The 26,590-nt window shown below is 50.4% G+C and overlaps 1 protein-coding gene and 1 long non-coding RNA gene across 2 annotated transcripts; one reads left to right on the top strand and one right to left on the bottom strand.

Annotated features, from left to right (window-relative positions):
- Window positions 1-919: 919 nt before the first annotated feature.
- LOC115600244 lies at window positions 920-2,801 on the top strand. Its single transcript, XR_003988871.1, has 3 exons — window positions 920-955; window positions 2,154-2,220; window positions 2,730-2,801. It is a non-coding gene; the product is annotated as an uncharacterized LOC115600244 (long non-coding RNA).
- Window positions 2,802-10,423: 7,622 nt separating this feature from the next.
- On the bottom strand, window positions 10,424-13,544 carry LOC115600243 (dual specificity protein kinase CLK1-like). Its single transcript, XM_030468535.1, has 10 exons — window positions 13,484-13,544; window positions 13,040-13,106; window positions 12,632-12,748; window positions 12,330-12,496; window positions 12,159-12,253; window positions 11,945-12,074; window positions 11,716-11,798; window positions 11,065-11,144; window positions 10,729-10,819; window positions 10,424-10,636 (listed from the first exon to the last, which is right to left on the bottom strand). Exons 1-10 carry the CDS (start codon window positions 13,542-13,544, stop codon window positions 10,424-10,426), a joined length of 1,104 nt encoding a protein of 367 aa, XP_030324395.1.
- Between the last annotated feature and the right edge of the window lie 13,046 nt (window positions 13,545-26,590).

Raw genomic sequence — 26,590 nt, 5'->3', positions numbered from 1 at the left:
GTTCTCGCTTGCTAGTAAATTCTAATTGGTTTTTAATTGGTGTGTCCTGGTCAATTTTTAGGACCCAATTTATAACAGGCACCTGCTCTTTTAGATTGGGACCTTCTTCTTTTACTTTTTCTAGGTGTTATATCAGAACTCTGTGGCAAATGGACAGCAGAGAGTGCTCAGGGAGCACTTATTGGCATTAACTGTGCAGTCTGGCTGGCACTGCAAAGCACATCATGAGAGTCCCTTTGCTGTGCTGCAGTAACAGAGGGTTAGAGGGTAAGCTGGGGTGATCTCTGAGGTCCTCTGAAGTGTATGAAGGAGTCCTTGTGCCACATCCATTCCATGTGCTTGTGGTCAAATCAAGAGAAGCAGCACTCCCTCCTGCTCTGAGGCAAATGTTACAGCCCTGTCACCAGGGAATTGGGTGTTGGGTACCTGTAATAAGAGAACCCCAGCATTTGTTGGCTTGAAATTGGAGGTGTTACTTACTGAGCAGGATGGGTAGAGAAGGTGGATAGTGATTTGTATTCTAAATAATGTAACAACAGAGGGACCTGCAGCCACAGGTGCCACACAGAGTGTTCCAGGAGGCACAGAGGTGCATCCGTACACCGACACTCAGGTGTGACTCCTGCAGCAGTCACCAGACCCATTTGGGTCCAGTTGTGGCCAGTTTCATTCTGTATGAGCTGTGGAGTTGTCCATGTTAAATGTTTGTGTGTACTGTTTAATTGTGAGCTTGCCAAATCTAATGTCAGCATGTCATTGAATCTTTGAACAGCCATAGATGACCTTTGTGAAGGAGGCTCAATAAGGTGAGACTTTACAAACCCCTCCCACTTGCTTGAGGGGTGATTTTAGAGACATAGCACTCATTTGGCTTTGTTTTTGAAGGAGCTCTGAGGAGGAGGGGAATGATGACACTGGGAGTGATTCTGAAGAATCAATCTGGTTTAGCCCTAAGGTATGGTGCATTTCTGTAGTGGAACAAAGCTATCAGACGCCTCTGATTACCGAGAAGTGGGTGTGAGCCGGTATCAAATCCACCTGTGCCCAATTAGGCTCTCTGTGGAGTCTCGAACCCGGGGCTTTTGGCATTGCAGTACTGGGTCTTAACCAGCTGTGCCACGAGAACCTCACCTTGGAGGCGATGAGCACTAAAAAGGTAATACAGTGCTTGAGAGTGAGCTAGTCTGTGGCTGTGAGTTTCACCTTTGATTGGCCCCCTGGTCTTGCACATGCTCAATAGGGGGCCTGCCCTAATTGGGCACAGGTGGATTTGATACCGGCTCACACCCACTTCTCGGTAATCAGAGGCGTCTGATTGCTTTGTTCCACTACACATTTCCAGGAAAAGTGTCCTTTAAAAATAAATCTCTTGAAGGCAAGTTTTCTTTGGGATTGAAAGACACTACAGTTCCAGCCAGCATTGTTTTCTCCTTAGAAGCCATCTCTGGCCTGCTGTCAGTTTTTGCAAAAAGACCTGTAACTGTGGCAGAGCAAGCAGTAGATTTGTGGTTTGGGGCCAAAAGTCATAGGTACACAGTCACATTATTTTATTTCTTCTTGTTCAAGTGGATCAGCATCTGTTGCAGTAGAATCCTGTAGTGATGGGGCACTTGAGTGTGGTAGTGCATCCCACTCACTAATGCTGGAGATGCCAGCCAGTATCTTTAGTTTTAACATGATTTCATTTTCTTGCATTGATTTAAATAGAAATTTTTCTGCTGTGATACTGAAATTTAGGGATACTGTGGTAAGTGTTCTTGCAGAGGCTGATATATGTATCAAGTCTGGTGATGCTAACAGTGCCTTGCATTCTGCACCTTTGCAAGTCAGCATTCTGAAATTGTGAGAGCTGAATTTTACTAAGTAATAGATAAAAATCAGGTGAGTGAAACTGTTCTGCATGTAAACATAGTTTTGGAAGCACTTCGCAGAAGGGTGCCTGCAGAGTCTTTTGTGGTGGAATACTCACTGAGTTGGGTGTGTGAGGAGTGTTTGTGTAGTTACAAGTATTAGATAAACGCAGCACCTAAGCACTATGAAAAAGACAACCTGATTATATTTCCTGTTCGACATTTGATGCAAAAACACTGTTTATAGTTGTGACTATTAGGGTGTTCAGAAATTAAATATTTTTTTATAAAGTAAATCTTTAGGTCAAGAAGCTGCAGAAGACAAAATTGTTGGAGTTCTGGAACATTTTCCTGAAGTATGGGAAACCTGGTAAGCTGCCTGGAAAAGGTTGTATGATGTCCTGCTCTGCAAAAGTAGACTTGCTAAGTAGTTGTTTTGTATTTTCTTACTATAAAAAGTGAGAGAAGTAAGTTTTGAAAACAAAGCAGTTTTTCGTTTGAGAAATAAAAAAGCCATATAGTTAAAATACTATATATATATATAAAATACTATATAATAAAGATATTAATCATCTCCAAAGCCTCTGTCCCTGGCCAATCCTTCCTCCCTCTTGCTTGTTCCTTATCTGGCTCATTTTCCAGATATTCCCAGTGACTCCTCTCCTGTGAGCAAGTCTGGCAAGATGCCAATTGCAATATAAATAACTAACTCCTTTTATTCACATACATTCTAATTTACTTTTCACATGTGCTTGAGGAGAATATGATTATTCTAGAAATGGAAGTCTGTAGTGAATAAGGAAAACCTCAAAAAAAGAACAGGGGCGTAGCAGAGTGAACTAAAACCACTGCATCTCGCCTTTCTTCCCTGGTGTGTAGGTCTCCAGGCAGACCTGGAAGCTCTCCAGAAGGAGAAAGCTGAGGAAGGTCAATGGAGATCTCTGTGTGGTTCTCAGGTACTTTGTATGAAGGACTGGGAGGTTGCCATGGGGGGCCTGGGGAAGGTAGGAGGGAGATCCAGGAGCACCTGAGAGCTTGCTGTAACTGAAATGAAGCTGGGCTGAAGTGGGGAAGTGCTTCTCAGAGGCTGTGCAGAAGCAGGGCTGAGACTGAGGACAGGAGGCATTTCTTTATGCTCCCGCGGTTTTCCATGGAAAAGCTGAAGGGCTTGTAAAAGCAAGCTCAGCCAAGTTTCCCCTTGGCCTTGCACAAGAAAAGCCGTTTTCAAGTAATCAATGTAAGGCAGAGAAATGCTTGCTTCTTCCCTTTTTATGTCTTCTTTCACTTGATCTCTTTAGGAAGAGTTACCAAAAAGAGGGAGAAAAGCAGGGGAAGCAGGAGAAGGGAGGCAAAGGTGACGAGAGAAAAGTTACAGCTCCTTCGCTTGTTCAGAACAGTATTTGGAATGTTGGAGTTCGAGTTCCCAAGGCAGCCTCAGGAGTCATCACTGGTGAGAGAAGTGAGCTAGGAAATAGTGCTGCAGTTTTTTCTCTATGAATAGGAAATGAAGAGAAGTGGTGATTGTCTTCTGAGACAGCAAATGTTTCCCTCGCCTGTGAATCCTGGTGCCCACTGGCAGAGTAGGAAAGCAGCTTTTGGTCCCTTCTGTTCCTTTTCTGAGAACTGAAGCTGTGGCACAAGTTCCACAGGGGGCCTGGCAGAAGCTGCAGCACTCAGATGCTGTGTGGTAGGAACCTGCATGCATGTTGCAGTGTGTGAGCTGAATGAACATGGACAAAGGGACAGAAGAGCTGCAGTAAACACACCTGTATGGAAAGAGTGTAGGAGCAGTGATGGTTTGGCTGTCTGCCCATCCCTGCTTTGCTCTGGGGAGGGAGGCTTCTAGGAGCAGTAGGAACTCCCAGCACACTGGTGTATCTGGACTTTTCTGGTTTCAGGAGGCATCGTTGCCACCGGAGCGGCCGATGTGCAGATTGCCAACACTCTGGGGGCGCCCGTCTGCACCAAGCTCTGCTCTCTGGAATTCTTTCGTGTTCTGAAGGGATGTTGCAAAGGAGTGTGATGTCTGCCTAGATGCTTCTCATGAATTCCATCTGGCCACCCCTTCCAGCTGGCACTCCCAGAACTGTATGCTCAAGGTGGGAGGGACTTGCTGATTCAAATTATCCAGACACATGGTAGTGATAGTAAGAGGGACATGGACCCTTCTACAAAAACTGGGCATCACTCTTGGAGGGAAGATGTTGCTCTCCAAGTTGTGGAGGTTACTTGTATAGGAGCTAAGTGTTTGCTTACTCCAAGCATCTTGATACTGATAATTTGTGACAGTCTCTGTAGTATCTTCAGTGGTGTTCTTTGGCCACCAGGAAAAGATGAAATCCCATTTTCAACAGGAGGAGTCAATCATGGAGAGTTGGGTTTGTTTCTGCAGGTTTCAAACCTGCAGATGGCTCCATTCAGCCATCCAGGTCATGTGCAATCAATGAGGGAGCAGATTTTGATTTTTGTGTTTTTCTGTGCAGAGCACATAGAGAAATTGCTGTAAAAATGCAGCTAGTTACTGCTGGTGCACACTGTGTCTGAGAGACGGTGCGTGCGCATCATCCCCCAAGTGCACCCTTCATGACTTTGACCTAATGGGGTGGCTTAAAGGAGAGCCCTGCAAGTAGTCTGATGAGGCCAGGAAGCCAGCCAGACTGAGCCCTGTGTTCATCTGCTTGAGAAGAGATTTAGATGCTCATCCCTGAAAAAGAAAGGGGTTTTGTGTGTCTTGAGAGGATATTTGGAGCTGTGAGCCTCTACTGCTTTTTAAAAGGCAGTGCTTGGGCATCTCGAAGATCTTTGTCTGTAACATTCAAAAAGGAGCATTGTTTCTGGGTGATTTGAGTGCTGTTAGTGTGAGGAGGTTTGGGTGGTGTTTCTATGGAACCTGCTGTCCAGTGGGAAGTGATAGCAAAGCCTCTCTTCTTCCCTGGTGTGTAGGTGCCCTGGCAGCTGCGCGACGAAAGGAGAACAAAGATGAGGCTTCTCCCTGGGATACTGAGGTACTTTGTGTGAGGGACGGGGAAGTTGCTGTGGTGGGGCATGCATTGCACCCCGGGGCATGCAGGGGGCCGGCTGGGGGACATCTTGGCTCCTGGGCCATGCTGGCAGATGCCATTTCCCCACACTCCCCATCCCGCAGCCAGGGAAAAACTCCAGGAGGGCGGCGGGGATGAGCCAGCAGCTCCTAAAAGGCCTCAAACTGAAGGAGGAAGCATGCAGAGATGGGAAGCAAGGGCAAGTACCCTGGGAGGAGTAGAGAGGTGGTCGGAGCAGCTGGGGAGCAGGGCAGGAGAGCCACATTCATCCCAGGTAGAATTGAATCTAAAGCAGGGCCTGGGACAACCAAGGAGCCCCCACTGGGGGAGAAGAAGAGGTTTCTGATCATCTAAAGAACCTGCAGGGGCACAAGTTTATGGGACCTCACGGGGTCCACACACGGGTCCTGAGGAGCTGGCAGACGCAGTTGCTGAGCCTCTGTCCATCCTATTGGAGAGGTGATGGTGGTCTGGTGATGTTCCCACTGATACGAAAAAAGGTACCTGTCATAGTTGGAGTGGAGGAAGTAAAGTTTGAGTTGGAGAACTAAAGAAGGAGTGTCTGTGAGCCTGAGGGGCCTGAGAGGGGTCACTATTCCCTCCCATCTCCTGCCCACAGCCTATAGAAAGTCAGGCATCCCCCTTTCCTCCTGCTCCTTGCTGGGCTGCTGTTCCCCTCTGCTCCTTTCCCAGCAGCTGCCGCCTGCTCCTCAGAATCCACATCCATCGGGTGCTGGGAAGAGCCGTGGAGCTCCCTCTTGAGTCAGCCCTGCCACAGGGAGCCCTCAGGCACCCATTCCTGCCAGCATGGAGATGGGGTTGTGTGTCAGCTGTTCCCAGGGGGGAGGAGATCAGCCCTGGGTGAGCCTTCCAGCGATCCCTGGCTCTGAGGAGGAATGGAGTGTCACGGGAAGAAGCGGGGTTGCTGCCTGTAATTGTGGAGCAGGAGTTTTAGAGGTAAGAATACCTGTGTTGGTTTGTTGGTGGTTGGAGGTGGAGTGTGCTGGAATATTTTTTCCCTCTTCTGTCCCTATTTTCACGAGGAAAAGGCAGCCAGTAGCTTTCCCACGCGTGCCTGTGATGTTTCAGGTGTCCCAACATCCTGTAATTCTGGGAGGAAAATCTGCAGTAGGGTACTGTGCTCACTTTGTGTCCCCAGCACCTGTTAATAGGCACCAAAATTCTCACTTTTGTTACTGGAAGACATTATTTAATATTAAACCTAGTTTATTCTAAATCTGGTATCCCCACTCAGTCCTATTTGTAGGTAATTTGAGGGTCGAGTTTCTTTCAGCTGCCTGTTGAGTGCATTTCTGTGTCTGATTCAGCTGTGAAAATCACCACCAACAAAAAAATCTCTTCAGTCAGTTTACTCTTGATGTATTTCCAGCTCCTATCAACCAGTGAAGTGAAATGTCTCAACAGCCCATTTGATAATTCTTTTGCTTTTTTTTGCTGAACGTCAACATTGTCACTGATGTTTGTGCCTCATTTCTATCATTTTTGACAGAAAACGTTGTCTAATAGCTTTTTTCTAAACGTCTGAATTGTCTGAGCCCCTCCACTATTGCTTCTTCATGCCCTGCAGTCTGCCAGCTTAAATAATCTGTATCTAATGACACAGCCTTGGATCCTCTCTGTACCTTCAGCACAGGCTGGGAGGGGTCCTGGTGGGCACCAAGCTGCTCATGAGCCAGCAATGTGTCCTAAGTTCCAAGAAGGAATCTGGTCTCCTGGGCTGTCTTTACAAAAAGAAGTGCCAGCAGGTGGAGGGAGGTGATCCTTGCACTCTCCTGGGGATGGGTGAGGGGAGCATTGTGTCCAGTTCTGGGCTCCTCAGTGCCAGCCAGCCAGGGACACACGGCAGCAAGTCCCTCAGAGGAGCAGTCAGTTGGTGAAGGGAGGGGAGTGTGTCCCAGGAGGGAAGGCTGAGAGAGCTGGGACTGCTCCCTCTGGAAAAGAGAAAGCTCAGGTGGGATCCCAAGCTCTCTGAACACCTGATGGGAGGGTCCAGAGCTGTTTGCAGTGGTGGGCAGTGAGAGGCCAAGAGGCAATGGGCATGAAGTGACCTCTGGGAGGTCCCCTCTGGGCATCAGGAAAGCCCTTTTCCCTGTCAGGCTCTCAGGCAGGCTGTGGCAGAGATGTTGCCAAGCTGTCTGAGCACAGCCCTGGAGGGCTCCAGGTTCCCCTGCTGAGCAGAGGCCTGGGCTCACAGCCCCTTCCTCAGGCTGTGATTCTGTGCAGGGGGGTAAGCAGCAGCCCCCAGCACAGCGAGATGGGGCCTAGGACTTTGGGCAGGCTGCAGGGAGCTCAGGCTGCCCTTGGCTGGAGGGGAGCACCTGGTCCTGGAGCTAAAGGTAAAATGAAGCAGCATTCCCTCACACTCGGTATCCCGGATGCTGGTGGAAGTGAGAGAAAACCTGTCAGTGCTACCTGGTCTCCCCTAAGGAAGCAGCTGGGAAAGCCATGTTGAAAGGAGCAAGGCCCACACTCTGCTCTGAGGAGCAGTGGTCGTGTTGTGCACTCTTTGGAGAGGGGAGGTTATTCCAGGTGGGCTCCAATGGTCCCTTTCCAGCATCCATGAGTCTGTGATTCAGCCGCAGTATGACTTGGCAGAGCCCCGTTGGAGGCTGAGAATCCAGCCCTGACATTCTGAATGTTCCATGGCACAGGAGTTTTCCTGTGTGCTTGTTACCCTGAACAGCATCTTCTGTGCTTGTGTCCGAATCCTCCAGCACAGCATTTGGCACTTGTGTCTCATTTTTTTCTCTGCTTTTCTTTTTCCTCTGCCCAAGAACTGAACTGTGTGCTGTGTTACATAGGTTGCAAGATAAGGTAGGAGACACACAAGTGGTTCTTTAAGTGGTTTCTGTAAAAGATTAAAATAACAAAGAAACCAAAGAGCTGTGTATGACAACTTCATTTCAACACTTTGTCTTTCCAGATGAGAAAGAGAGCTTTGAGCCTTCCCAGTTCCAGGACTGAATATTCAAGGTGTAACGGAGGCCAGCTTGGAGGCAGGAGGAAAGTTTCCAGCTGCTTCTGGTGCAAAGCTGACTCGGGGCTGTGCAGAAAGGTTTTGTGACCTGGCGGTGGCTGGTGAAGTGCTGGGTAAGTCCCTGTGCTGGGGCTGCTCTCAGCCTTTGCTCACTTGACTCCACAGAAGCTCCGTTTTGTGTCAGTGTAAAAGCTTTGCTAAAGAGCCTGTTGAGTGTGTAGAACAGGGTTTAAGTTCTCTGTGCTCAGCTCTCTGAGCATCTCAGCGACCACAAGCGGTCAGATTACTGTCAATTTATTCTGTGTGCCCAACCGCGCTTTGGCTCGGGTCAGTTGGCATTCTTCAAGAGTGCAGGCTGCAGGAACTTGGCTTAAAGGAAAATACATGGGATTTTTTACCCACGTGGGTAAAAGTGGGTCTTGCCTCTGTAGCCGAGGTCCCCTGTGCTGGTGTGAGGTGGGTGAATGCTCGTTTCAGGTCTGTGGTCAGGCTGTGTAGTCTGTGGTAGCAAGGCCAAGGGGTTTTCTCCAAGGATTCCGCCACCATCGTGTGCTTTGAGCACCCTGCCCTGTTCTGTTGGAAAGTGCTGGTGTTGAGAGGAGGATCTGACATGCCTAGTCCTGGACCTGCTATTCCAAAGGGTTTGTTGTTGGCAGGAGTGAGGTCATGGGCTCTGGCAGGTATCAGGGAGGGAGAAAGGAGGGGGTGGTTGAGTCAGTAGGGAACACAGGGCCCTGAGGAATTGAAATGTGCTGGTGAAAGAGCTTGTAATCTCATGTGCACACTGTATGTAGAGAGCAAAGAGCAGAAGAGCAGGTGCTGATGGAGCAGGTAACAAGCAGATGGAGCCAAATGAGGTTGAAAAGCAGTATAAAAGGAAAGAAGCACTACTTGTAGATGTAGACATTCCATTTCCTGCCTCAGTTGTGTCTCTTGAGAAGGGGTCCAGATGGCAGGGAAGCCGCTAAAATGCAGGTTGGGAAGAGGGCCCTTTCTGTCGTCTGGCCAGCCTGGAAAAGGTTTGTCAGGGATTTCAGCATTTCTTCTGCAAGACTCTGAAAAGGGGCTTAAAGGAGAACTTTGGCCATTGCAGATTTGTGGCAGCATAACAGAAATGGAACTGGAGTGGCCGAAATGTCAGAGAGGAGGAGAGGAACTGCCTGGGGGTGGCCACAGTCAGGATTCTGGCAGCTCTGCAGTGGGGTGGCTGGTTGGGAGGATGTATTGGGTGTGTGTTCAGGTGGTCTCTGCACTGAGACTGTAGCTTGGTCAGGGGAGCTGCTGACAGGGCTGCGGGAAAGCAAGGCTTGAGCTGGTTTGACTCCCTCCTGTGGGACTGCTCTGCTCAAAGCTGTGTGGTGGGAAGGGGTTGGGTAGGGTGAGTCACTGTGCTGTTCTTTGGCAAGAGGCTCTTCTGGTGGTGTTCAAAGAGCTGGGAGCAGGAGTGAGGAACCTTGCCTGCCCCTGGAGCATTGCTGCTTAAAACTGTCAGTGTCCAACTTGTTAGAGTCTGTGGGTTTACATTCCCCAGTCTTAGCCAGTGCCCACTGTGCCAGGAAGTGTTCCTCCTAGGAGTGGGGCTGAGGGGAAGGGACAAATGCTTTGCTGCACTCATGGAGGTGCAGGGGTCCTTGGCTTGACTTGGCTGCCCCTCTGGAACAAGGATGTGATGAGGTGATCCCTGCTGGGTGATGAGGTATTGTGGCACTGGAGGTGGGGAGGTGAATTCCCCCTTGTCAGGGAAGCAGCCCGGCTACCAGAGAAATGCCTGTGCTAAACCCCAGAGGAGTGAGGAAGCAGCATCTTCTGAGGAGCAGCTCAGAAGCTGAAGTGCCTTTGAGGATGGACAGTTCAAGCTCATTTATGGGGCACTTGAATTATGAACCTGCAACTTTATGTGCTTCATCTCCTGTCTTGACTTCCTTTGCCCTTTAGAAGACACTAAAAATGAGACCCTTGCTGGGATTGAGCAGCTCCAGTGACTTCCCTGGAGGGAGGAGGAGCTCCCATGGCTGTGTTAGCTTCTCCACCTGTAAGCAAGGTGTGTTGCCAGTGCCATTATCAGTAGGGGGTCAGCTACTAATTTTATAGATAGGGTACAGCTGGAGATGTGGGGGATGTGCAGTGATGAAGCCATTGAGGTGGTGGTGATAGGGAGCTGTGTGTTCTGGGTATTGGAATTCTTACTGTAGAGACCACTCAGCAAGAGGACAGAGTTGCAGGAGATCTGTGCAGGGTTCAGAGCATCCCCTGTCCTGACATCTTAATGAATGGAGGAAACAACCAAGTCCATCAGTATCTTTTTCTAGAGGAAGCTTTCTGCCAGCAGTTGGGTTCAGCTTCAGTAACCAAAACGTGTTAACAACAACAAAATGGGCGTTTACAAACTGCCTTAATCCTACAAACATTTTACTTGCAGCAAACAACAGACTACCTTAATCCTTCAAACATTTTACTTGCAACAAACAACCAACTACCTTAATCCTACAAATATTTAACTTGTAACAAACAACAGACTTGCAACCAAGAAGCATTCAGCATCTTCTGCTCTTCTTTGGGGGACTGACAGCTGTATCAGCCCCCTCAGCTCCAGGAGGCAGTGCCCTTTTTTCCCTTTGCAGGGGGCAGAAGAAAGGATGTTTGAGGGCTTCTTCCAAAGTGATGCGCTTGGCTGGGTCATACTGCAGCATCTTTTCTATCAGGTCGAACAGGTGGCAGTGCTCATCGCTGCTGCAGGTCATGAACGCCTGTGTGAAGAAAACAGCAGAAGGTGTGTTTGGAACTGTGGCCTTGACTTCAAGCTCCTCTCCCCACAGATATTTTCCCTCTCTCCTCTTACCTTCAGTGGCTTACAGTGCCATGAGATGTAGCGCCCAACAAAGCTGTGTTGGTCCCATGCCAGCTGGCCACGATGGAAATAGTTGCCTCTCCTGAAACAAACAGAGCCCAGTTGGTGATTCAAAGATGCTGTTTTGTCCCTGCACTAGAAGGAGTTCAGCAGCACATTTGTCCACAACCTGGGGACTGCTCTGGAAAGATTCCACAGGAGTGGACAGCTGTTCATTAGAGCAGAAGGGTGAATCTGACTTTATTAAGCTTGTTTTTAAAATTTGCCATTAAACCAAATCAGGAAGGATTGATCTCTATCAGTCGAGGTACAGAAATATGTAATTACCTGGTTTTCTTGATCATGTGCTTTGGCAGAGGCCCCAGGATTTGCTCCATCCTTGCCAGGTGTTCTATGTCTTCATGGGCCTGGAGGGAGATCTAGGTAGACATTTTTGTCCATTGTTAGAGGAAGTTACCAAGAACCACACCATGACCTTACTTTATGTTTACCTGTACCCTGCAAACAATAATCCATTTCTCACTAAGGAAGAAAGGGGCTGTAGTTGTTTGTTTCTTGGGAGCAGATACAACCTCCTGGAGGCTTTTCCTTTGACCCAGCCTTATTTTTGTGGTGTGGATTGGTTGAAGTTCATAAATGTCAAGTTTCAGCAGAACTCTCTGGGTGAGAGTATTTGGGTAGCTGAGTAGTATTTCCTGATGCTGACAGGGTGAGGCTACTACATCTGTTACTTAGTGTGGCTTGTAAATCATGTGTGCTGCTGGGGTCACCCTTCACACCAAGCTGCTGGCCAAGTGTTTGCTGAGAGCAGCTTGTCCAAGTCTTCTGCTGAGACAATTCCTTTGTGCCTACATCTTCCTCTCTCTGCAGGGTGGCGTTGCAGACACGCCGCTGCCTTTGTTGCACAGAGCATTCCCATGTTCAGCAAGATGGGTGGCATTGTACATGCTGCATCTTTTGAGGTTCCTAGTTGCCTACCTCAAATACTTGGAATCCAAGGTAGTACTCAAGGAGAATGCATCCGATGCTCCAAACGTCACACGGCTGTGACCATCCCAGGGCTGTGGAAAGATTCAGAAGCTTCATGTTTGTACCAGGCTGCAAAGAGTTCAACAGCTCAACCAAGATGTGCCACAGTTGCGTAGCAACTTCAACAGCACAGCAAAAGTTCTTAGGCCAAGGCTGCACCTAAGAGACTCCTACTGACCTAGGATGACTTCAGGAGCTCTGTAAGGTCTTGTAGTGACCGGATAGCAGCAAGGCTCATGGACAAGCACCGTGCTCCCAAAGTCTGCCACTTTGATGTCTGGGCGTTTCAGTCTGCGCACCACACACTTCTGCAATGAAGAAATGGGATGTGAGAGCCTGAAGAAAGACATAGGATGGCTGAGGGGGAGGTGGGGAAGAGGACAGCTACTCACTAGGCTGGAGTTGTACTCCTCTGTATAGTCGGAGGAGGCGAGTAAGATGTTTTCTGGCTTCAGATCTGTGTGCGTCAACTTGTTCACATGCAAAACTGCAAGATAAGAAGGCTCCTTAGCAAATCCCACTGAGAAACTTGAACAAATGAAGCACAACAGAACCCTACTTACAGCTGACAGCTTTGCAGATCTGATAGGCCATGCGCCTGATGTGTTCCAGCCTGAAGGGCAGAGAGCAATTCTCTTTGAGGAAGGTGTAAGTGCTGGGCCCTAGCAGCTCAAAAACGATGCAGACATGGCCCTGGTACTCGAACCAGTCTAACATCTGGACACAGTGCCTGCAAAAGCAGAAGAAGACAGGAATTGCTACAGGCAGTTGTGTAATGCTTGGCTCCATGAGTCACCTGTTCCAGAAGGTGCCCTCTGGGAAGTGTTGAAGCCAAAGCCCAGCCAGGTTGGCTTTGTCTACTCACTGTGTGCTGCTGGGGTCCAGTGCCTTTAAAGAGTCCAGCACTTGCACCTCTGCGTAAGCTGCCCCGGAGTGCGCAACAGTGTCTTTGACTATTTTCACAGCCACGTTCCTGCCATTGCTGGAAAGACAGGGCAAACAAGGAGTTTTACCTCAGAATCTTCAGGAATGCTCCCCATCTACGTTGTTTATAACGATGGGAACCTCATCAGAAAAGGTTTGCTGAGGGTGTGGAAGGTGCAGCTTCAGGCACTAAACTGACATCAGTTTGTGTGTGGGAACTGCTGCAGCCTTCAAGGAACAGAACAGCAGATGAGGAGGTAAAGATAAAGCCTGAGGCAGTCAGAAAGCACTTCCTGAGCCACACCAGGAGGGTATCAGTCAAGGAAATGTCTCGAATGAAAAGACTTACTCTTGGTGATCGGTGCATTGCACTACTTGTCCAAAAGTGCCTTCACCCAAGAAACCAACAACCTCATCTGGAAAGAAAAGAGCCCTCAGTCACGCAAGTTGTGAAGTTCCTGAACTATTGAACAAACAAGCCATAAGACACAAATGGAACAAAAAACAGAACAACTGGATTCTTCTCAACTGTGCCTCTTGAAATGGAAAATACCCATTTGGAAGGATGTCACTGGACAGCTCTCATCAAGGCACATTTACAGATATGAGTGGGTACCATTTACTTTTTTTTTTCTTTAGGGAGGGAGCAAAGGAGAGATAAAAGAAGGTCCAGAGAAGGAATAACGCCTCATCCCCAAAGGAAAAAAGACAGGAAGAAAAGACTTGCAAAAAGTCCCCTCAGCTTTTAGGCCAGAAGAACTTTTTTGAAAAGCTAATAATATTGTTTACTTACATCTTGCACTTAGGACGTCCCCGGTCTGACAGATGGGGAGAGCCTCGTCCTCATCCTCCATGATGTTGGATCTGCTGCTTGGAGGCCTCATCAGGATAGTCTGGGCAATCAATAAACCCGGGTGAATTGAGGTCAGAGGAGGAAAGTGAGTGGGCAGGAAAATCCTCAGGCACGGAGATAAGAGGCCAGGCCACAGAGGGTGGGAAGCAGCAATTTCATATTCGGTCCCCGCGAATTCCCAGGACACAGAGTTTATGGTACAGGAGGAAAACATGGCACTGAGCAGATTTTTCACATGAGATCCTCCAAGTGGCAAGGCAACACCAAATTACAGCTTCTTTTCTAGTGGGGGGTGTCCGTGCCTGTGGCAGGGGGGTTGAAACTAAGTGATCCTAAAGGTCCCTTCCAACCCTGAAAATTCCATGATTCTTTGAAAAGATTGGTTCACTGAGTTTTACTTTAGGATTTCAGTGCCCATCTTTCTTTTTTTTATAAGCAAAAGGATTTAATAATTATGAGTATGTATGTATATAACACCGAAATATCCTTTTTGCTAAACTTAAATTACATTTTAGGGTCCAAGCTGCATCTTGTTGTCCCGAGCACTGGGGAATAGGGGGGAGAGTGAATGAAGATCCCCATTGTAGTAAAGAGAGGCAGCAGGAAAAATCCTGTGTGCAGCCAGGAGAGAAGTGCTTTTTCTGAGAGCTGTGGGTGTGCTGTAACCCCTTGCTAAGGTAGCTGCCTGTCCATGGTCCCTCTCCCATCCCTTTCCCTCACCTGAACCTCCAGGCAGCCAGGGACAGCCCCATGGCCCTCATCCTGGCTCAGGCACTGCTCCTCCAGCTCCAGGAACTCTTGCAGTGAGTCTGTGTGGAAGAAGTCGGATACTGCAGGTCTGTGGGAGAGCTGGGACCCCACAGCAGAGTCCTCCTCCTGGCACTGCTCCTCCAGCTCCAGGAACTCCTGCAGTGAGTCTGTGTGGAAGAAGTCGGATACTGCAGGTCTGTGGGAGAGCTGGGACCCCACAGCAGAGTCCTCCTCCTGGCACTGCTCCTCCAGCTCCAGGAACTCCTGCAGTGAGTCCGTGTGGAAGAACTGGGATCCTCCAGGTCTGTGGAAGAGCTGGGACCCTGCAGCAGAGTCCTCCTCCTGGCACTGCTCCTCCAGCTCCAGGAACTCCTGCAGTGAGTCCGTGTGGAAGAACTGGGATCCTCCAGGTCTGTGGAAGAGCTGGGACCCTGCAGCAGAGTCCTCCTCCTGGCATGGCCCCACCACCTCCTTGGCACAGCCTGCGCTGCTGGCAAGGGAGCTGCCGGCACCCCCCGGGGACGCGCAGGACTGGCAGGGGATGGGAATGCCCAGTTCCATATCCAGCAGCTCCAGGCTGAGGCATGGAGAGAGCTTGACGTGCTCCATGCAGGCTGAGCCAGATGCCTCCAGGGTCTTCTGGTGCCCGTGGCTGAGGCTTTCCTTGGACATGGGCTTGCAGGGGTTGGGTTGGCCCGAGCGATGTTGGGTGAGCCTGGTGCTCGACTCCCACCGGGAAGGGTTGGAGACACACACTTCCAACACCTGGCTCACAGGAGCCCTCCTGCTTTTCCAGACTTTCCATGATGGCCGTCTGGCTGCCTTCTTGTTGGGCTCTGCTTGGCTCTGTGTTGAAACTGGTGCCGGCATCAACCTCTGGGGCACGTAGTCCTCCTCAAAGTCCTCATTCTCCTGCTGGCCCTTCCCCAGGCAACAGCAGTTCCAGCAGAAACAGCCTGGCCGGCTTAGGGCTTTGCCCATGCTGCCCTCCTTACTGCTCTTCTGGCTCCTGCTGGACTGGATGGTTGCTGGGATGGCCAGGTCCCTTCAAAGGTCCCTTCCAAACCACACCCTGTCATGATTCTAGGATTATGATGTAACCATCCCAACAACCGTTCCCCAGCTGCTGTTGGAAGGTGTTCCAGAAGATGCTGGTGGGGAAGAATGGAATCATAGAATGTCAGGTTGGAAGGGACCTCAAGGATCCTCTGGTCCAAGCCCTCTAGGTAATACTGCAGTTTATATGAGATGTCTCAGCGCACTGTTGGGCTGAGACTTGAAACTGTCCCCAGTGAGAGAATCCACCACTTCCCCTGGGATACCTTTCAATGTTCCACTGTCCTCCCAGTGCAAAATTTTCCTCTTGTCCACTTGGAATCTTCCCAGGAGCAACTTGTGCCCATTACCCGTTGTCTTAATCCATGTGACTCCTTGAAAATGGGGAATCTTCACCAGAATGCTTTGACTTGCTGGGGGAGACCCAATCCATGCCGGGGCTGCCATGCCCCCTGCAGACCCCTGCCACTCCTTCTGCTGAACCCATCGCATGTGTGGCCACGGGTGGCGAGTAGGATGTGGCAACCCCCAGAGTCCCCACTTGGCAGCTGCAGGAGCACCCTTCCCATGGGGGAGCAGAGCCTGTGGGGGACCAGGGGAAGCAGGGGGACTGAGGGGAGTGGAGCCTGTGGGGGACCTGGGAAGCAGGGGGGCCTGCAGCCCATCACCCCGGGGTTGCTCGTCAGGGAACACTGGGGCAGAAGGGCACCTTGGCCAGAGGAGCTGCAGTGGGGGTGCCTGTTGACTTCCAGGAGCCAGGAGGAGTTATGGTAGCTGTGGTTGTCCATGGACACCCCTTGGTCCAGCAGTCCTGTGCGGCTGCTGCGTGGGGTTTGGGACAGGTTTCTGTTCTGGACAACACGGGGACTCCATGTGATCACAGCCAGCCTGGGTGTCACCATGTCACCACCCAGACCCTTTGGGGAAGCAAATGCCAGATGCGGTGGGTGATTTCCCACTGATGATGCCAAAGAGTGAGACATGTCTGTGTGGCAAGGATGTGGAAACACAGCTGCTCAGTTATGGTTCCCTTGCTACAGTGTCTTTCATTAAATGGAAAAAAAAAAAAAAGTCTGGGAGAGACCATTCTCCATGTTGACAAAATTGGAAATGAAGAAAAAAATAGTTTTGGGGTCTTGCTTTCATCCTTACCAGTATACAGTGCTTAAGTGGCAAGGCACAAGGTGGAGAAAAGGGGGAAACTGTTTAGAAGAGAGGAGGAAAACAAAATACGAGACATAGGGTAGGAAAAACTTTTTTTTTAAGCTGATGAAATTAGTGTTTTCAGGCTTTTAAAAATTATTGCTAGGTCGGGCAGCGACTGGAAGAGGGGCGTGGGGGGGCTGGAGCTGCACTTGGGTGGCGCCGGTGACTCCTGGGGGCGCTGGGGGGGGGGTTAAATGGGTCCAGCAGGGGCCAGGGGGTGATGGGGACGCTGCGGGGCGCTTTTATTTTGGGTTTATTCTTGTTTTCCCCTTCCTTTTTTTGTTTTTACCCATTTTTTCGGCGCTGGCGGTGCCCCCGGGTGGCGAGAAGCCGGCACTGCAGCGGCGAGGCAGCGGCGTCTCTGCGCATGCGCGGCGGCGGCTGAAGCCGGGCACCCGCCCTCGTTACGGAATCATGGCGGCGCCCTCTCACTCCATACGGAACGGCCGCGTCTGTCTCTTCCCGGCCCCGCCGCTGCTGGCGGGGCGGGCGGGCAGAGCGCGGAACGCCAGATCGGCGTCCGCTCCGCCCTGCCGTGTCGCCTCCGGGGCGAGGAAAAGGCGCAGGAGGGCTGGGGACGGCGGCGGGGCTGGGGACGGGCGAAGCAGGCACGGAGGGGGCACGTCTCTCTGGAGAAATGAAGGCGGTTAAGCCCGCGAGGAGCCAGTCTGTCCGCCGGGGCTCGTCTCGTTGGTGGCTGTCCTCCGGCGCATGCGCAGAAGGAAGTACTGGCAAGCGGGAGGCACGTCTTTAGGTACAGAGGGAGAGGTGGGACATTGGAGGTTTTTTGTACTATAGCAAAGTTGCAGCCTGATTGCTGGTGGTGCTGAGGGTAGGGTTCCTCGTGGGGGTTTGGGCCAGCACAAGTTTTCAGTTGTCACTTTTTTCCTTTTTTATCTAGGCCCATTTATGGTGAATCTTGGAGCCATCTTGCGAAATGTCGGGGGGGCGGCCGAGGGGTCAAATATTGGAGGTATGTGGTACAAAAACAAAAGTTGTAGCCAGACTGTTGGTGGGCCTGTGGGTAGGTTTCCACGTGAGGGTTAGGGCCAGCAAAAGTTTCCAGTGGTCATACTCTGGGTTTTTTTCCTAAGCTGATTTAGATGGAATTTTGGGGAGATATTTTGAAAGATCTGGTACGTGGCTGAGGGGTCGAACACTTGAGGTTTTTGGTAGTAAAGCAGAGTTGTAGCCGGACTGTTGGTGGTGCTGTGGGTAGGTTTCCATGTGAGGGTTAGGGCCAGGCCAAGTTTCCAGTGATTGCACTATGGATTTTTTTTTTTTCCTAAGCCCTTTTATCTGGAATTTTGGAGCCATAATTAGATCCAGTGGGAGTGCCATCGAGGAGTCAAATATTGGAGGGTTTTGGTACTAAAGCAAAGTTGTAGCTAGGCTTTTGGTGCTGCTCTGGGTAGGGTTCCACGTGAGGGTTAGGGCCAGCACAAGTTTTCAGTTGTCATTTTTTCCTTTTTTATCTGGGCCCATTTATATGGAATTTTTGAGCCATATTTTGAAACGTCAGGGGAGTGGCCAAGGGGTCAAATATCGGAGGCTTTTGGTACCAAAACAAAATCTGTAGCCAGACTGTTGGTGGGTCTGTGGGTAGGTTTCCACGTGAGGGAAACCACCTGCGCATATGTGGTAGGAGCAGGGGATGATGTTCTCTGAAGGGCTCCAGCTGGGACTGGGGTAGTTCAGGTGTGGCCAGTCAGGTTGATGAGGGGGCTTTCCCAAGGGACTGTGGGAAGGGCAGTGGGGCAGGGCCCAGGGTATATAAGGCTCCCCCTCTACTCTGAGTCTCAGTCTGTTGAGGGCCTGTGTTGTGATTGGACCTGTGTTGGGTGAGAGGAGAAGGGGTGGGTGCTTCTGGCTGGTCCGGTGGTTGTTTGGTCTGTCTTGGTATTTGTTTTGGTTCCCCGAGTGGTACCATCTGTAGTGTTCGACTCTGGAATGGGAAGGTAAGTGGAACACCCAGGGGTTCCGTGGAGGGGCTCAGTGTTCTGTAAGAGGTCAGTGTTTGCTGATGTGGGACTTGCTGGTGCTGCTGTCAGTTGGAATTTTTTTATGGCACCTGGTGAAGAGGAAGCCTGTGGCTATAGGAACATCCCAGCCCTGTGATGTGGCTTTCCTTGTTGTCCATGGCTTCAGCTGCCCATCCCTCTGCAAAATAAGTGGAACCATGTGTGGGGAAGGGATGGGCAGGGAGGGGGAAAGTTGTGAATGGCAGGGAGGGGTTTTGAAGTTAGTGTAGAGGAGAGGGCTGTCCAGGAGCAGCTCCCTTTAGGCAGGTGAGGGGACCAGCTTGGATTCCACCACGATGCAAGTGTGGGCAGGGCAGCTCCAGCCTTTGTGTGTGGTGGTCTGTAGTTTCTGATGTCTGTCTTTGTTGTCTCAGAGCTTTCTACGGCCTTGATGTCCTTGTTGTGCTCCCAGAGCAAGTCTTGTACCTTGGGCACCATCCCTAGGGTCTGAAAGGCCTTATCAATGCATTCCGTGATGCTTTGTCTTGCATAACCAATTCTCCCCGTGGAACAGTCTTGCGTATTGTAGCTTTGTCAAAGGTTGTCTTCTGACCTGCATCAACATCTCTACTTGTGGATTTTCTTAAACTGGGACTGGTTCCCTTTATTCTTAGGTACCGAATCTAGGCTTCTCATTTACCTGTCATCGAAGCTTAGAAAGTAGCTTCTTTCAAAAGGCGATGCCCTTCGACAGTTTTGGGGCCGCAATGGAGCCGCCATGCATCACTGTTGCATCCCTGCATGTCTTCCAGCCCAGCTGTTTTGGATCCTGGCCTCATTCATCTTTCTGTGAGATTCCTCTGGTTGAGTCTTCTGGTTTGTAGTGTTGTGTATTGGGTTGGCCTCAGCACTGAGAGTTTGGTTTGGAGCTGCCCTGCCCACATTGTAGGGTCGAGGGCCCTTGGAAGATTCTTAGTGGAATTGTCCATGTGTTGAGCAGCATTGCATAGAGCACAGGTTGGTGGGCTGCAGGAGCAGTTATTTCTCAGGTGTTGAATTGCTGTGGAAGGCCTTTGCACTTGCTGGTTGTTGTGTTTTCCGGGAGCCCTCCAAACCTCATCTTGGCACCCCCCAAGGCTGGCAGGCAGGCAGGCAGGCAGCTGGGCAAGGGGCCAAGGTAAAGGAGCAAGTGGGAGGTGGACATCATAGTGGGCTGCCTGTTGTTTGAGGCAGTATCTCGGCATGTGCTTTTCCTTTGACTTTTGCGGGTGGCACACAAAGCCATGCGTTGAGAAGCGGTCGGAGAAGGTGGGATGGCTGCGGGCTGGCTCATCCAGAGATTTTTACGTCGACTCGGTTAAGTGTTTCCCTTTGTTTTTACAGGCGCTGTGCGTGCCACCTTTGGAGGGGGAAGAGCTCTGGAGGTGAGACGGGATGGTAACGAGGAGGCTCGATCTCAGAAGCAGAGCAGTAATTTTGTGTCTCCTGGTATTTCAGGTGCCAGAAGTTATGGTGGCCATAAGGTGTGGAAGGAGAAGGTGGGCAGGGCAAGCTGGGGGTGATGAGGAGCCTGTGGAAGCGGTTGCTATTGAGCTGATGTCCTATTTCTGGTGGCACTGCAGATGACGAGGAGGAAGTTTGTGGTTCTGGCAAGATCCCCGTCAGCTGATGCAGGTTACTTTCCTGTCCAGTGCTTCAGAGGCCCAGCTGTTTGAAAGGTAAGTGAAAGGGAGGATGGTTGGGGAGGGTCTGTGTAGAGGGGTCAAGGTTAGGAATTGCAGGGTTAGGTTTCCAAGTTAGTGTAGGGGAGCAGGCTGTCCAGAAGTGGTGCCCTTTGGGTGGTTGCTGGGAGCCTGTCCCTCCCTGGCGTGATCCTAGCAAGTTCCAGGAATTGAATGAGCATTGGAGGTGAGGTGGTAGTGCAGGGCTTGTGGGCCTGGTGTCTTCTCTCAAGCACAGCAATAGTTTTGTGCCTTTTAGGTGCCCTGAATGACGATGCCTACAGCATCCAGATCTGGAAAGCGTGGGTGAGTGGGACCCTGCAGGGCTCTTCTGTGAAGCTGGGACATTTGGAAGAGAATGGGGCTGGCTGATGTTGGACTTCTTGCTGAATCTTCTGGTAGGTGTTTTGGTGTTGTGGTTCTGAATGGGTGTGGGTTTTTTGGTTTGCTGGTTTTGGTCTTGTGGTGTGATTGTTTTTATGATTTCTTTTTTATTTATTTAAATGCAGGTCGTGAAGGGGAACCTAGCAAGTTGAGGATTATCCTGAGCTGCTCCTGTTTTTTTTTTTTTTTTTTTTTTGGGCTAAGAGTGGCTTTGGAGTGCCAGTCCTCTGAAAGATAAGTTGAGGGCCCAGGGGTGGGTGGGGAGGGGCTGAGCAGTGGAGTCGAGGCTGGGAATGGCACGTGGTGTTTTGAAGTGAGTGTAGGGGAGAGGGCTGTCTGGGAGCGGCCCCCTTTGGGTGGGTGAAGGAACAGGTTACTTTCCAGTGTGATTCCAGCACGGGCAGGGCAGCTCCAGCCTCGGCGTGTGGGGTTGTGTGTTTTGTGTTTGTCCGTCTTTGTTGTCTTAGAGCTTCCTCAGGCCTTGATGGTCCTCTGTGTCGTCACAGAGCAAGTCCTGCATCTTGGGCATCATCCCTGGAAAGCCTTTCCTGCTCAGCACGGTGCTCATCAGCAGCGTGTTATTCCCCACGACGAGTCTAAATCGCGGATGGGTCTCTTGACTTGGAAGTTTCTTGATTGTCATCTTCTGCAATGTCATCCTCAATTGCGTTGTCACCTGATCTCTGTCCATCCAGTTTCCCTGAGGGGGACTCGTTCCCCGCATCCTTGCGTCCTCAGGTCTGGAAGGCGGCTTCTCGGGCTTCCGTCGCTTCATTCCCTCGCTCTGCAGACGCATCGCTGTATTTCTTATTGCCCAAAAATCTCTGGATTCCAGAGTCCCTCAAAGGGCAAGTGATATTGAACATCATCCCCACGGTGTGGAACACATTTAGTCATCCTAGTGCCACCTGGATCCTTCTTTTCTTGCATCTTGCAGATTTCTTGATGGGCATCTGTTGTACTCTTCTTTATGAACGAATGAGCATCTCTGGTCACAAGTTTTCCACGTTTGCAACCTTGTCTCTGCGTCGTTAGGTCTTGATGCTAGTCTTCTTGCACGTGCGGTATGTTATTTTGAAGAGTAATTATTGTTAACAAGCGGTGTTCTATTACACTTCATGTCACCGTTGGGCCTTCTTGCCTCACCCTTGCATCCCTGGTGATCTTCTTGTCCAACTTCTTAGAGCCCAGAGTAACTTCTTGTTGAGAGTTTTCTCTTAATGTTGAATCTTGTCTTTTGCAGTGGTGTGTCTTGGGTTGGTCTGTGTTTGTTTGGTCTGGAGCTGCTCTGCCCAGAGTGTAGAGTTGGGGATATTGAAGATCTCTAAGGGCCTCTGGTGATGTTTGTCGGCCTTGAGTTTTTAGGCCGCAATTTTACAGTGATCTTAGGTTGAGCAGCCATAGTCAGGCTGGGTGGGCAGTTGCTTTGGTGGTGTTTGCAGGTGATGGGACCCTCATGAGAGGGTTTTTCTGTGCTGTGCAGGAGATTGACCTTCTCAGTAGTTAACAGTTGTATGTGTGTGGGCTTCAAGTTTTGGGGCTGTGTTTATTAATGGCTTGAGGGTAGTAGTACTCCAGATGGGGTTCCTAACTAGGATGGAGATGTCTGGCATTGTCTGTCCATTGTTCAGCATTCCAGTGACTTGTGTAATAGTTTCTTTCAGATGCAAAGGACAAATAGGCGATTGTAAGAAGAAATGAGGGAGCAGAGAGCGGTCAGGTCAGTCAGTGTGTAGTGTTGGAGAGGTTGTGCTTCTGGTAGCTACCTGATTACAGTGTGTGTTTAACTCGTTTTGAAGGTAGAATCAGTAAGCAAAGTGGGACAGTGACTGAAGGTGATTGGGGTGAAGTGAGTGATGACTAGTGGGACTAAAGAGCAGTTATTTTTCAGGTGTGTGTTGTTGAAGTTAGAAGCACCAGTTGATGTTTCTAGGTTCTATTGTAGCCACCGTGTGACACTAAGAAAATTGCTGAGGCTGGATATGCAAATTGCCAAGGTCAAGGAGTAAGAGATGGGAGTTGTTGCAGGCAAGGGTGCTGTTTGAGGCAGCGTCTTGGTACGTTCCTTTTGGTTTTTGCCAATATTGTAAGCAGGCTCCCTGGGACAAAGCTGCTGACTCTAGCAAGTAGTCCAAGGTAAGGTGAGTGTCCAAGAGCAGAGAATAATGTGGCTACTCAGTGAAGCCGTTACTTTTTTGCATGAACTCTGTAGGCCACTTTTGGGTCTGGATGAGCATTTGAGGTGAGCTGGGGTAGTAGTGAGGATGAACATGGAGCTGGTGACTTCCTTCAAGTATAACAGTCCTTTTGTTTCTTAGTGTAGCTTGGGTTCCACCAGCAATGAGAGATGCATTGAACGGGTACAGAGCAGGTGAGGGGAAGCCCAGGGTGCTAATCACAGAATGACCTCAAGTTTCCAGTGGTCATACTCTGGGTTTTTCTTCCTAAGCTGATTTAGGTGGAATTTTGGGGAGATATTTGGAAAGATCTGGTACGTGGCTGAGGGGTTGAACACTTGAGGTTTTTGGTAGTAAAGCAGAGTTGTAGCCGGACTGTTGGTGGTGCTGTGGGTAGGTTTCCTTGTGGGGGTTAGGGCCAGCAAACCTTTTTACCAGTGGTCGCACGATGGCTGTTTCTTCGGAGCCCATTTGTAAGGAATTTTGGAGCCATATTTAGATAGAGAGGGGGTGCTGTCGAGAGGTGGAACATTGGAGGGTTTCTGTCCTGTAGCAAAGTTGCAGCCTGATTGCTGGTGGTGCTGTGGGTAGGGTTCCTCGTGGGGGTTTGGGCCAGCACGAGTTTTCAGGTGTCACTTTTTTCCTTTTTTATCTAGGCCCATTTATGGTGAATCTTGGAGCCATCTTGCGAAACGTCGGGGGGGCGGCCGAGGGGTCAGATATTGGAGGTATGTGGTACAAAACCAAAAGTGGTAGCCAGCCTGTTGGTGGTGCTGTGGGTAGGTTTCCACGTGAGGGTTAGGGCCAGCAAATGCTCTCAGTGGTCACGCTATGGATTTTGTTTTCCTAAGCCCTTTGATCTGGAATTTTGGAGTCCTATTTAGATAGTGGGTGTGCCCTCGAGGGGTCGAACATCAGAGCTTTTTGTTATTGCACTCAAGTTGTAGCCAGACTGTTGGTGGTGCGCTGGGTGGGGTCTTGGATCCAGGTCCCAATATTTACAATTGTTGAGCTGAAAACAGCTAGGAGAGTGGTATTACTTGGGTTTTATGTGTAGGTATTTTTCAGTTTGTCCTGGTTTGGGCCCGGATAAAGGTGATTTTCTGTCTTGTACTTTTGCTTTCAGCTAAGTGTCTTGTAAGTCGTTGCACTTGCTGAAATTGACAGCAAGTTTCTCAGTCCGTGTCTGCTTCTAGGACTGATAACACTGGCTGTTTATAGGTACTGCTCCAGAGTGGTGTGCAGAGCCAAGGCCACTGCTCAGCTCTGAGGAAAACTTTGACCCTGCAGAAGGAAGAAAGAGGTCCCACCTGCAGCCCCCCTTTGGGGAGGAACGGACAAGAGAGATGCCGGAACTGACCGCACAGAGTGTTCCATCCCATGCAGCTCCTACTCGGTATCAATTGGAGGCATCACGAGGGCCAAGTCATGATTTCCTGCTTCCAGCTTCCGGCTGCCTGCTGCCCTTCCTGCCTTTTCCTGCTTCCCTTCCTCCCCCCGGCATCCTGGAAGGATTCCGTCCGTTCCTCTGCCTGTGCTCCTGATCCGTGCCAGCCCATAGCTGTGTGTGTTCCTGCCTCCAGCTCCCGACTGCTCCCGACTCCAGGATTCCAGCGTGGACTTTGCCAGGGCTGCTCTGCAGCCTCGGTGGGGACGTGAGAGTTCTTGGGGGAGAAGGGGGGAGGCACGTGGTTTCCATTTTCCTGTCTAGTTGTATATATTTAGTCATTTTTTCCTGTTTATCATGACTGTGTCACTAAAGCTGTGCAGTTTAGTTTCCAACCCATGAGTCTCTCTCCCTTATTCTCTCTCCTTTCTTTCTCAAGGAGGAGAGAGAGATTCATAGAGAATGGCCGGGCCAGTGTTAAACCGGGAGACAGTTCTAGGGCCTATTTTCATTTTGAAGTCTCTCCAAGCTGTCTGTGAGCGTACATGAGATTTGCAGCTGTCTCATTTTGGCCTCCCGTGGATATAAGTAGCTACTCGTCAGTCTCTAATATTATGTAGAACTAGGTTTAGAGGTTAGGTTTTTTTTTTTTCTTTTTTCTTTGAAGGCTCTCTATGCGCTCTTTGTTACTGCTGGGGTCGCTTGGCAGAGAACTAAACGGATACTCCCGGGGTGCGGGGGGTGACGGGGACGCTGCGGGGCGCTTTTCTTTTGGAATAATTCTTGTTTTCCCCTTCCTTTTTTCCTCTTTTCCTTTTTTTCGGCGCTGGCGGCGCCCCCCGGTGGCGAGAAGCCGGCACTGCAGCAGCGAGGAGAAATTCTCTCTCTGGAGAAATGAAGGCGGTTAGGCCCGCGAGCAGCCCGTCCGTCCTCCGGGGCTCGTCCCGTTGGTGGCCGTCCTCCGGCGCATGCGCAGAAGCAAGTACTGGCAAGCGGGAGGCGCGTATTTAGGTGCAGAGGGAGAGGTGGAACATTGGAGGTTTTCTGTCCTGTAGCAAAGTTGCAGCCTGATTGCTGGTGGTGCTGTGGGTAGGGTTCCTCGTGGGGGTTTGGGCCAGCACGAGTTTTCAGTTGTCACTTTTTCCCTTTTTTATTTAGGCCCATTTATGGTGAATCTTGGAGCCATCTTGCGAAACGTCGGGGGGGCGGCCGAGGCGTCAAATATTGGAGGTATGTGGTACAAAACCAGAAGTGGTAGCCAGCCTGTTGGTGGTGCTGTGCTGTGCTGTGGGTTTCCACGTGAGGGCTAGGGCCAAGCAAAGTTTCCAGTGGTCACACTATGGATTTTTTTTTTTCCCTAAGCCCTTTTGTCTGGAATTTTGGAGTGGTATTGTGATCCAGTGGGAATTTTGCCGAGGGGTCAAATGTTGGGGGCTTTTGGTACCAAACCAAAGTTTTACCATGTTAATTCCTTGCTCTCTGGGCAGGGTCCCACGTGAGGGTTAGGGCCAGCACAAGTTTCCAGTGATCATAGTCTGTTTTTTTTTTTTCTAAGCTGATTTAGATGGAATTTTGGGGAGATATTTGGAAAGATCTGGTACATGGCTGAGGGGTCGAACACCTGAGGTTTTTGGTAGTAAAGCAGAGTTGTAGCTGGACTGTTGGTGGTGCTGTGGGTAGGTTTCCAGGTGAGGGAAACTCCTATGTGGTAGGAGCAGGGGATGATATTCTCCGAAGGGCTCCAGCTGGGACTGGGCTAGTTCAGGTGTGGCCAGTCAGGTTGATGAGGGGGCTTTCCCAAGGGACTGTGGGAAGGGCAGTGGGGCAGGGCCCAGGGTATATAAGGCTCCCCCTCTACTCTGAGTCTCAGTCTGTTGAGGGCCTGTGTTGTGATTGGACCTGTGTTGGGTGAGAGGAGAAGGGGTGGGTGCTTCTGGCTGGTCCGGTGGTTGTTTGGTCTGTCTTGGTATTTGTTTTGGTTCCCCGAGTGGTACCATCTGTAGTGTTCGACTCTGGAATGGGAAGGTAAGTGGAACACCCAGGGGTTCCGTGGAGGGGTTCAGTGTTCTGTAAGAGGTCAGTGTTTGCTGATGTGGGACTTGCTGGTGCTGCTGTCAGTTGGAATTTTTTTATGGCACCTGGTGAAGAGGAAGCCTGTGGCTATAGGAACATCCCAGCCCTGTGATGTGGCTTTCCTTGTTGTCCATGGCTTCAGCTGCCCATCCCTCTGCAAAATAAGTGGAACCATGTGTGGGGAAGGGATGGGCAGGGAGGGGGAAAGTTGTGAATGGCAGGGAGGGGTTTTGAAGTTAGTGTAGAGGAGAGGGCTGTCCAGGAGCAGCTCCCTTTAGGCAGGTGAGGGGACCAGCTTGGATTCCACCACGATGCAAGTGTGGGCAGGCAGC

This window comes from Calypte anna, unplaced genomic scaffold, assembly GCF_003957555.1.
Source record: "Calypte anna isolate BGI_N300 unplaced genomic scaffold, bCalAnn1_v1.p scaffold_148_arrow_ctg1, whole genome shotgun sequence".
Taxonomy (NCBI): domain Eukaryota; kingdom Metazoa; phylum Chordata; class Aves; order Apodiformes; family Trochilidae; genus Calypte; species Calypte anna.
Note: the sequence above shows the minus strand (reverse complement) of the source record. Positions and strands in the feature narration are given on the sequence as shown.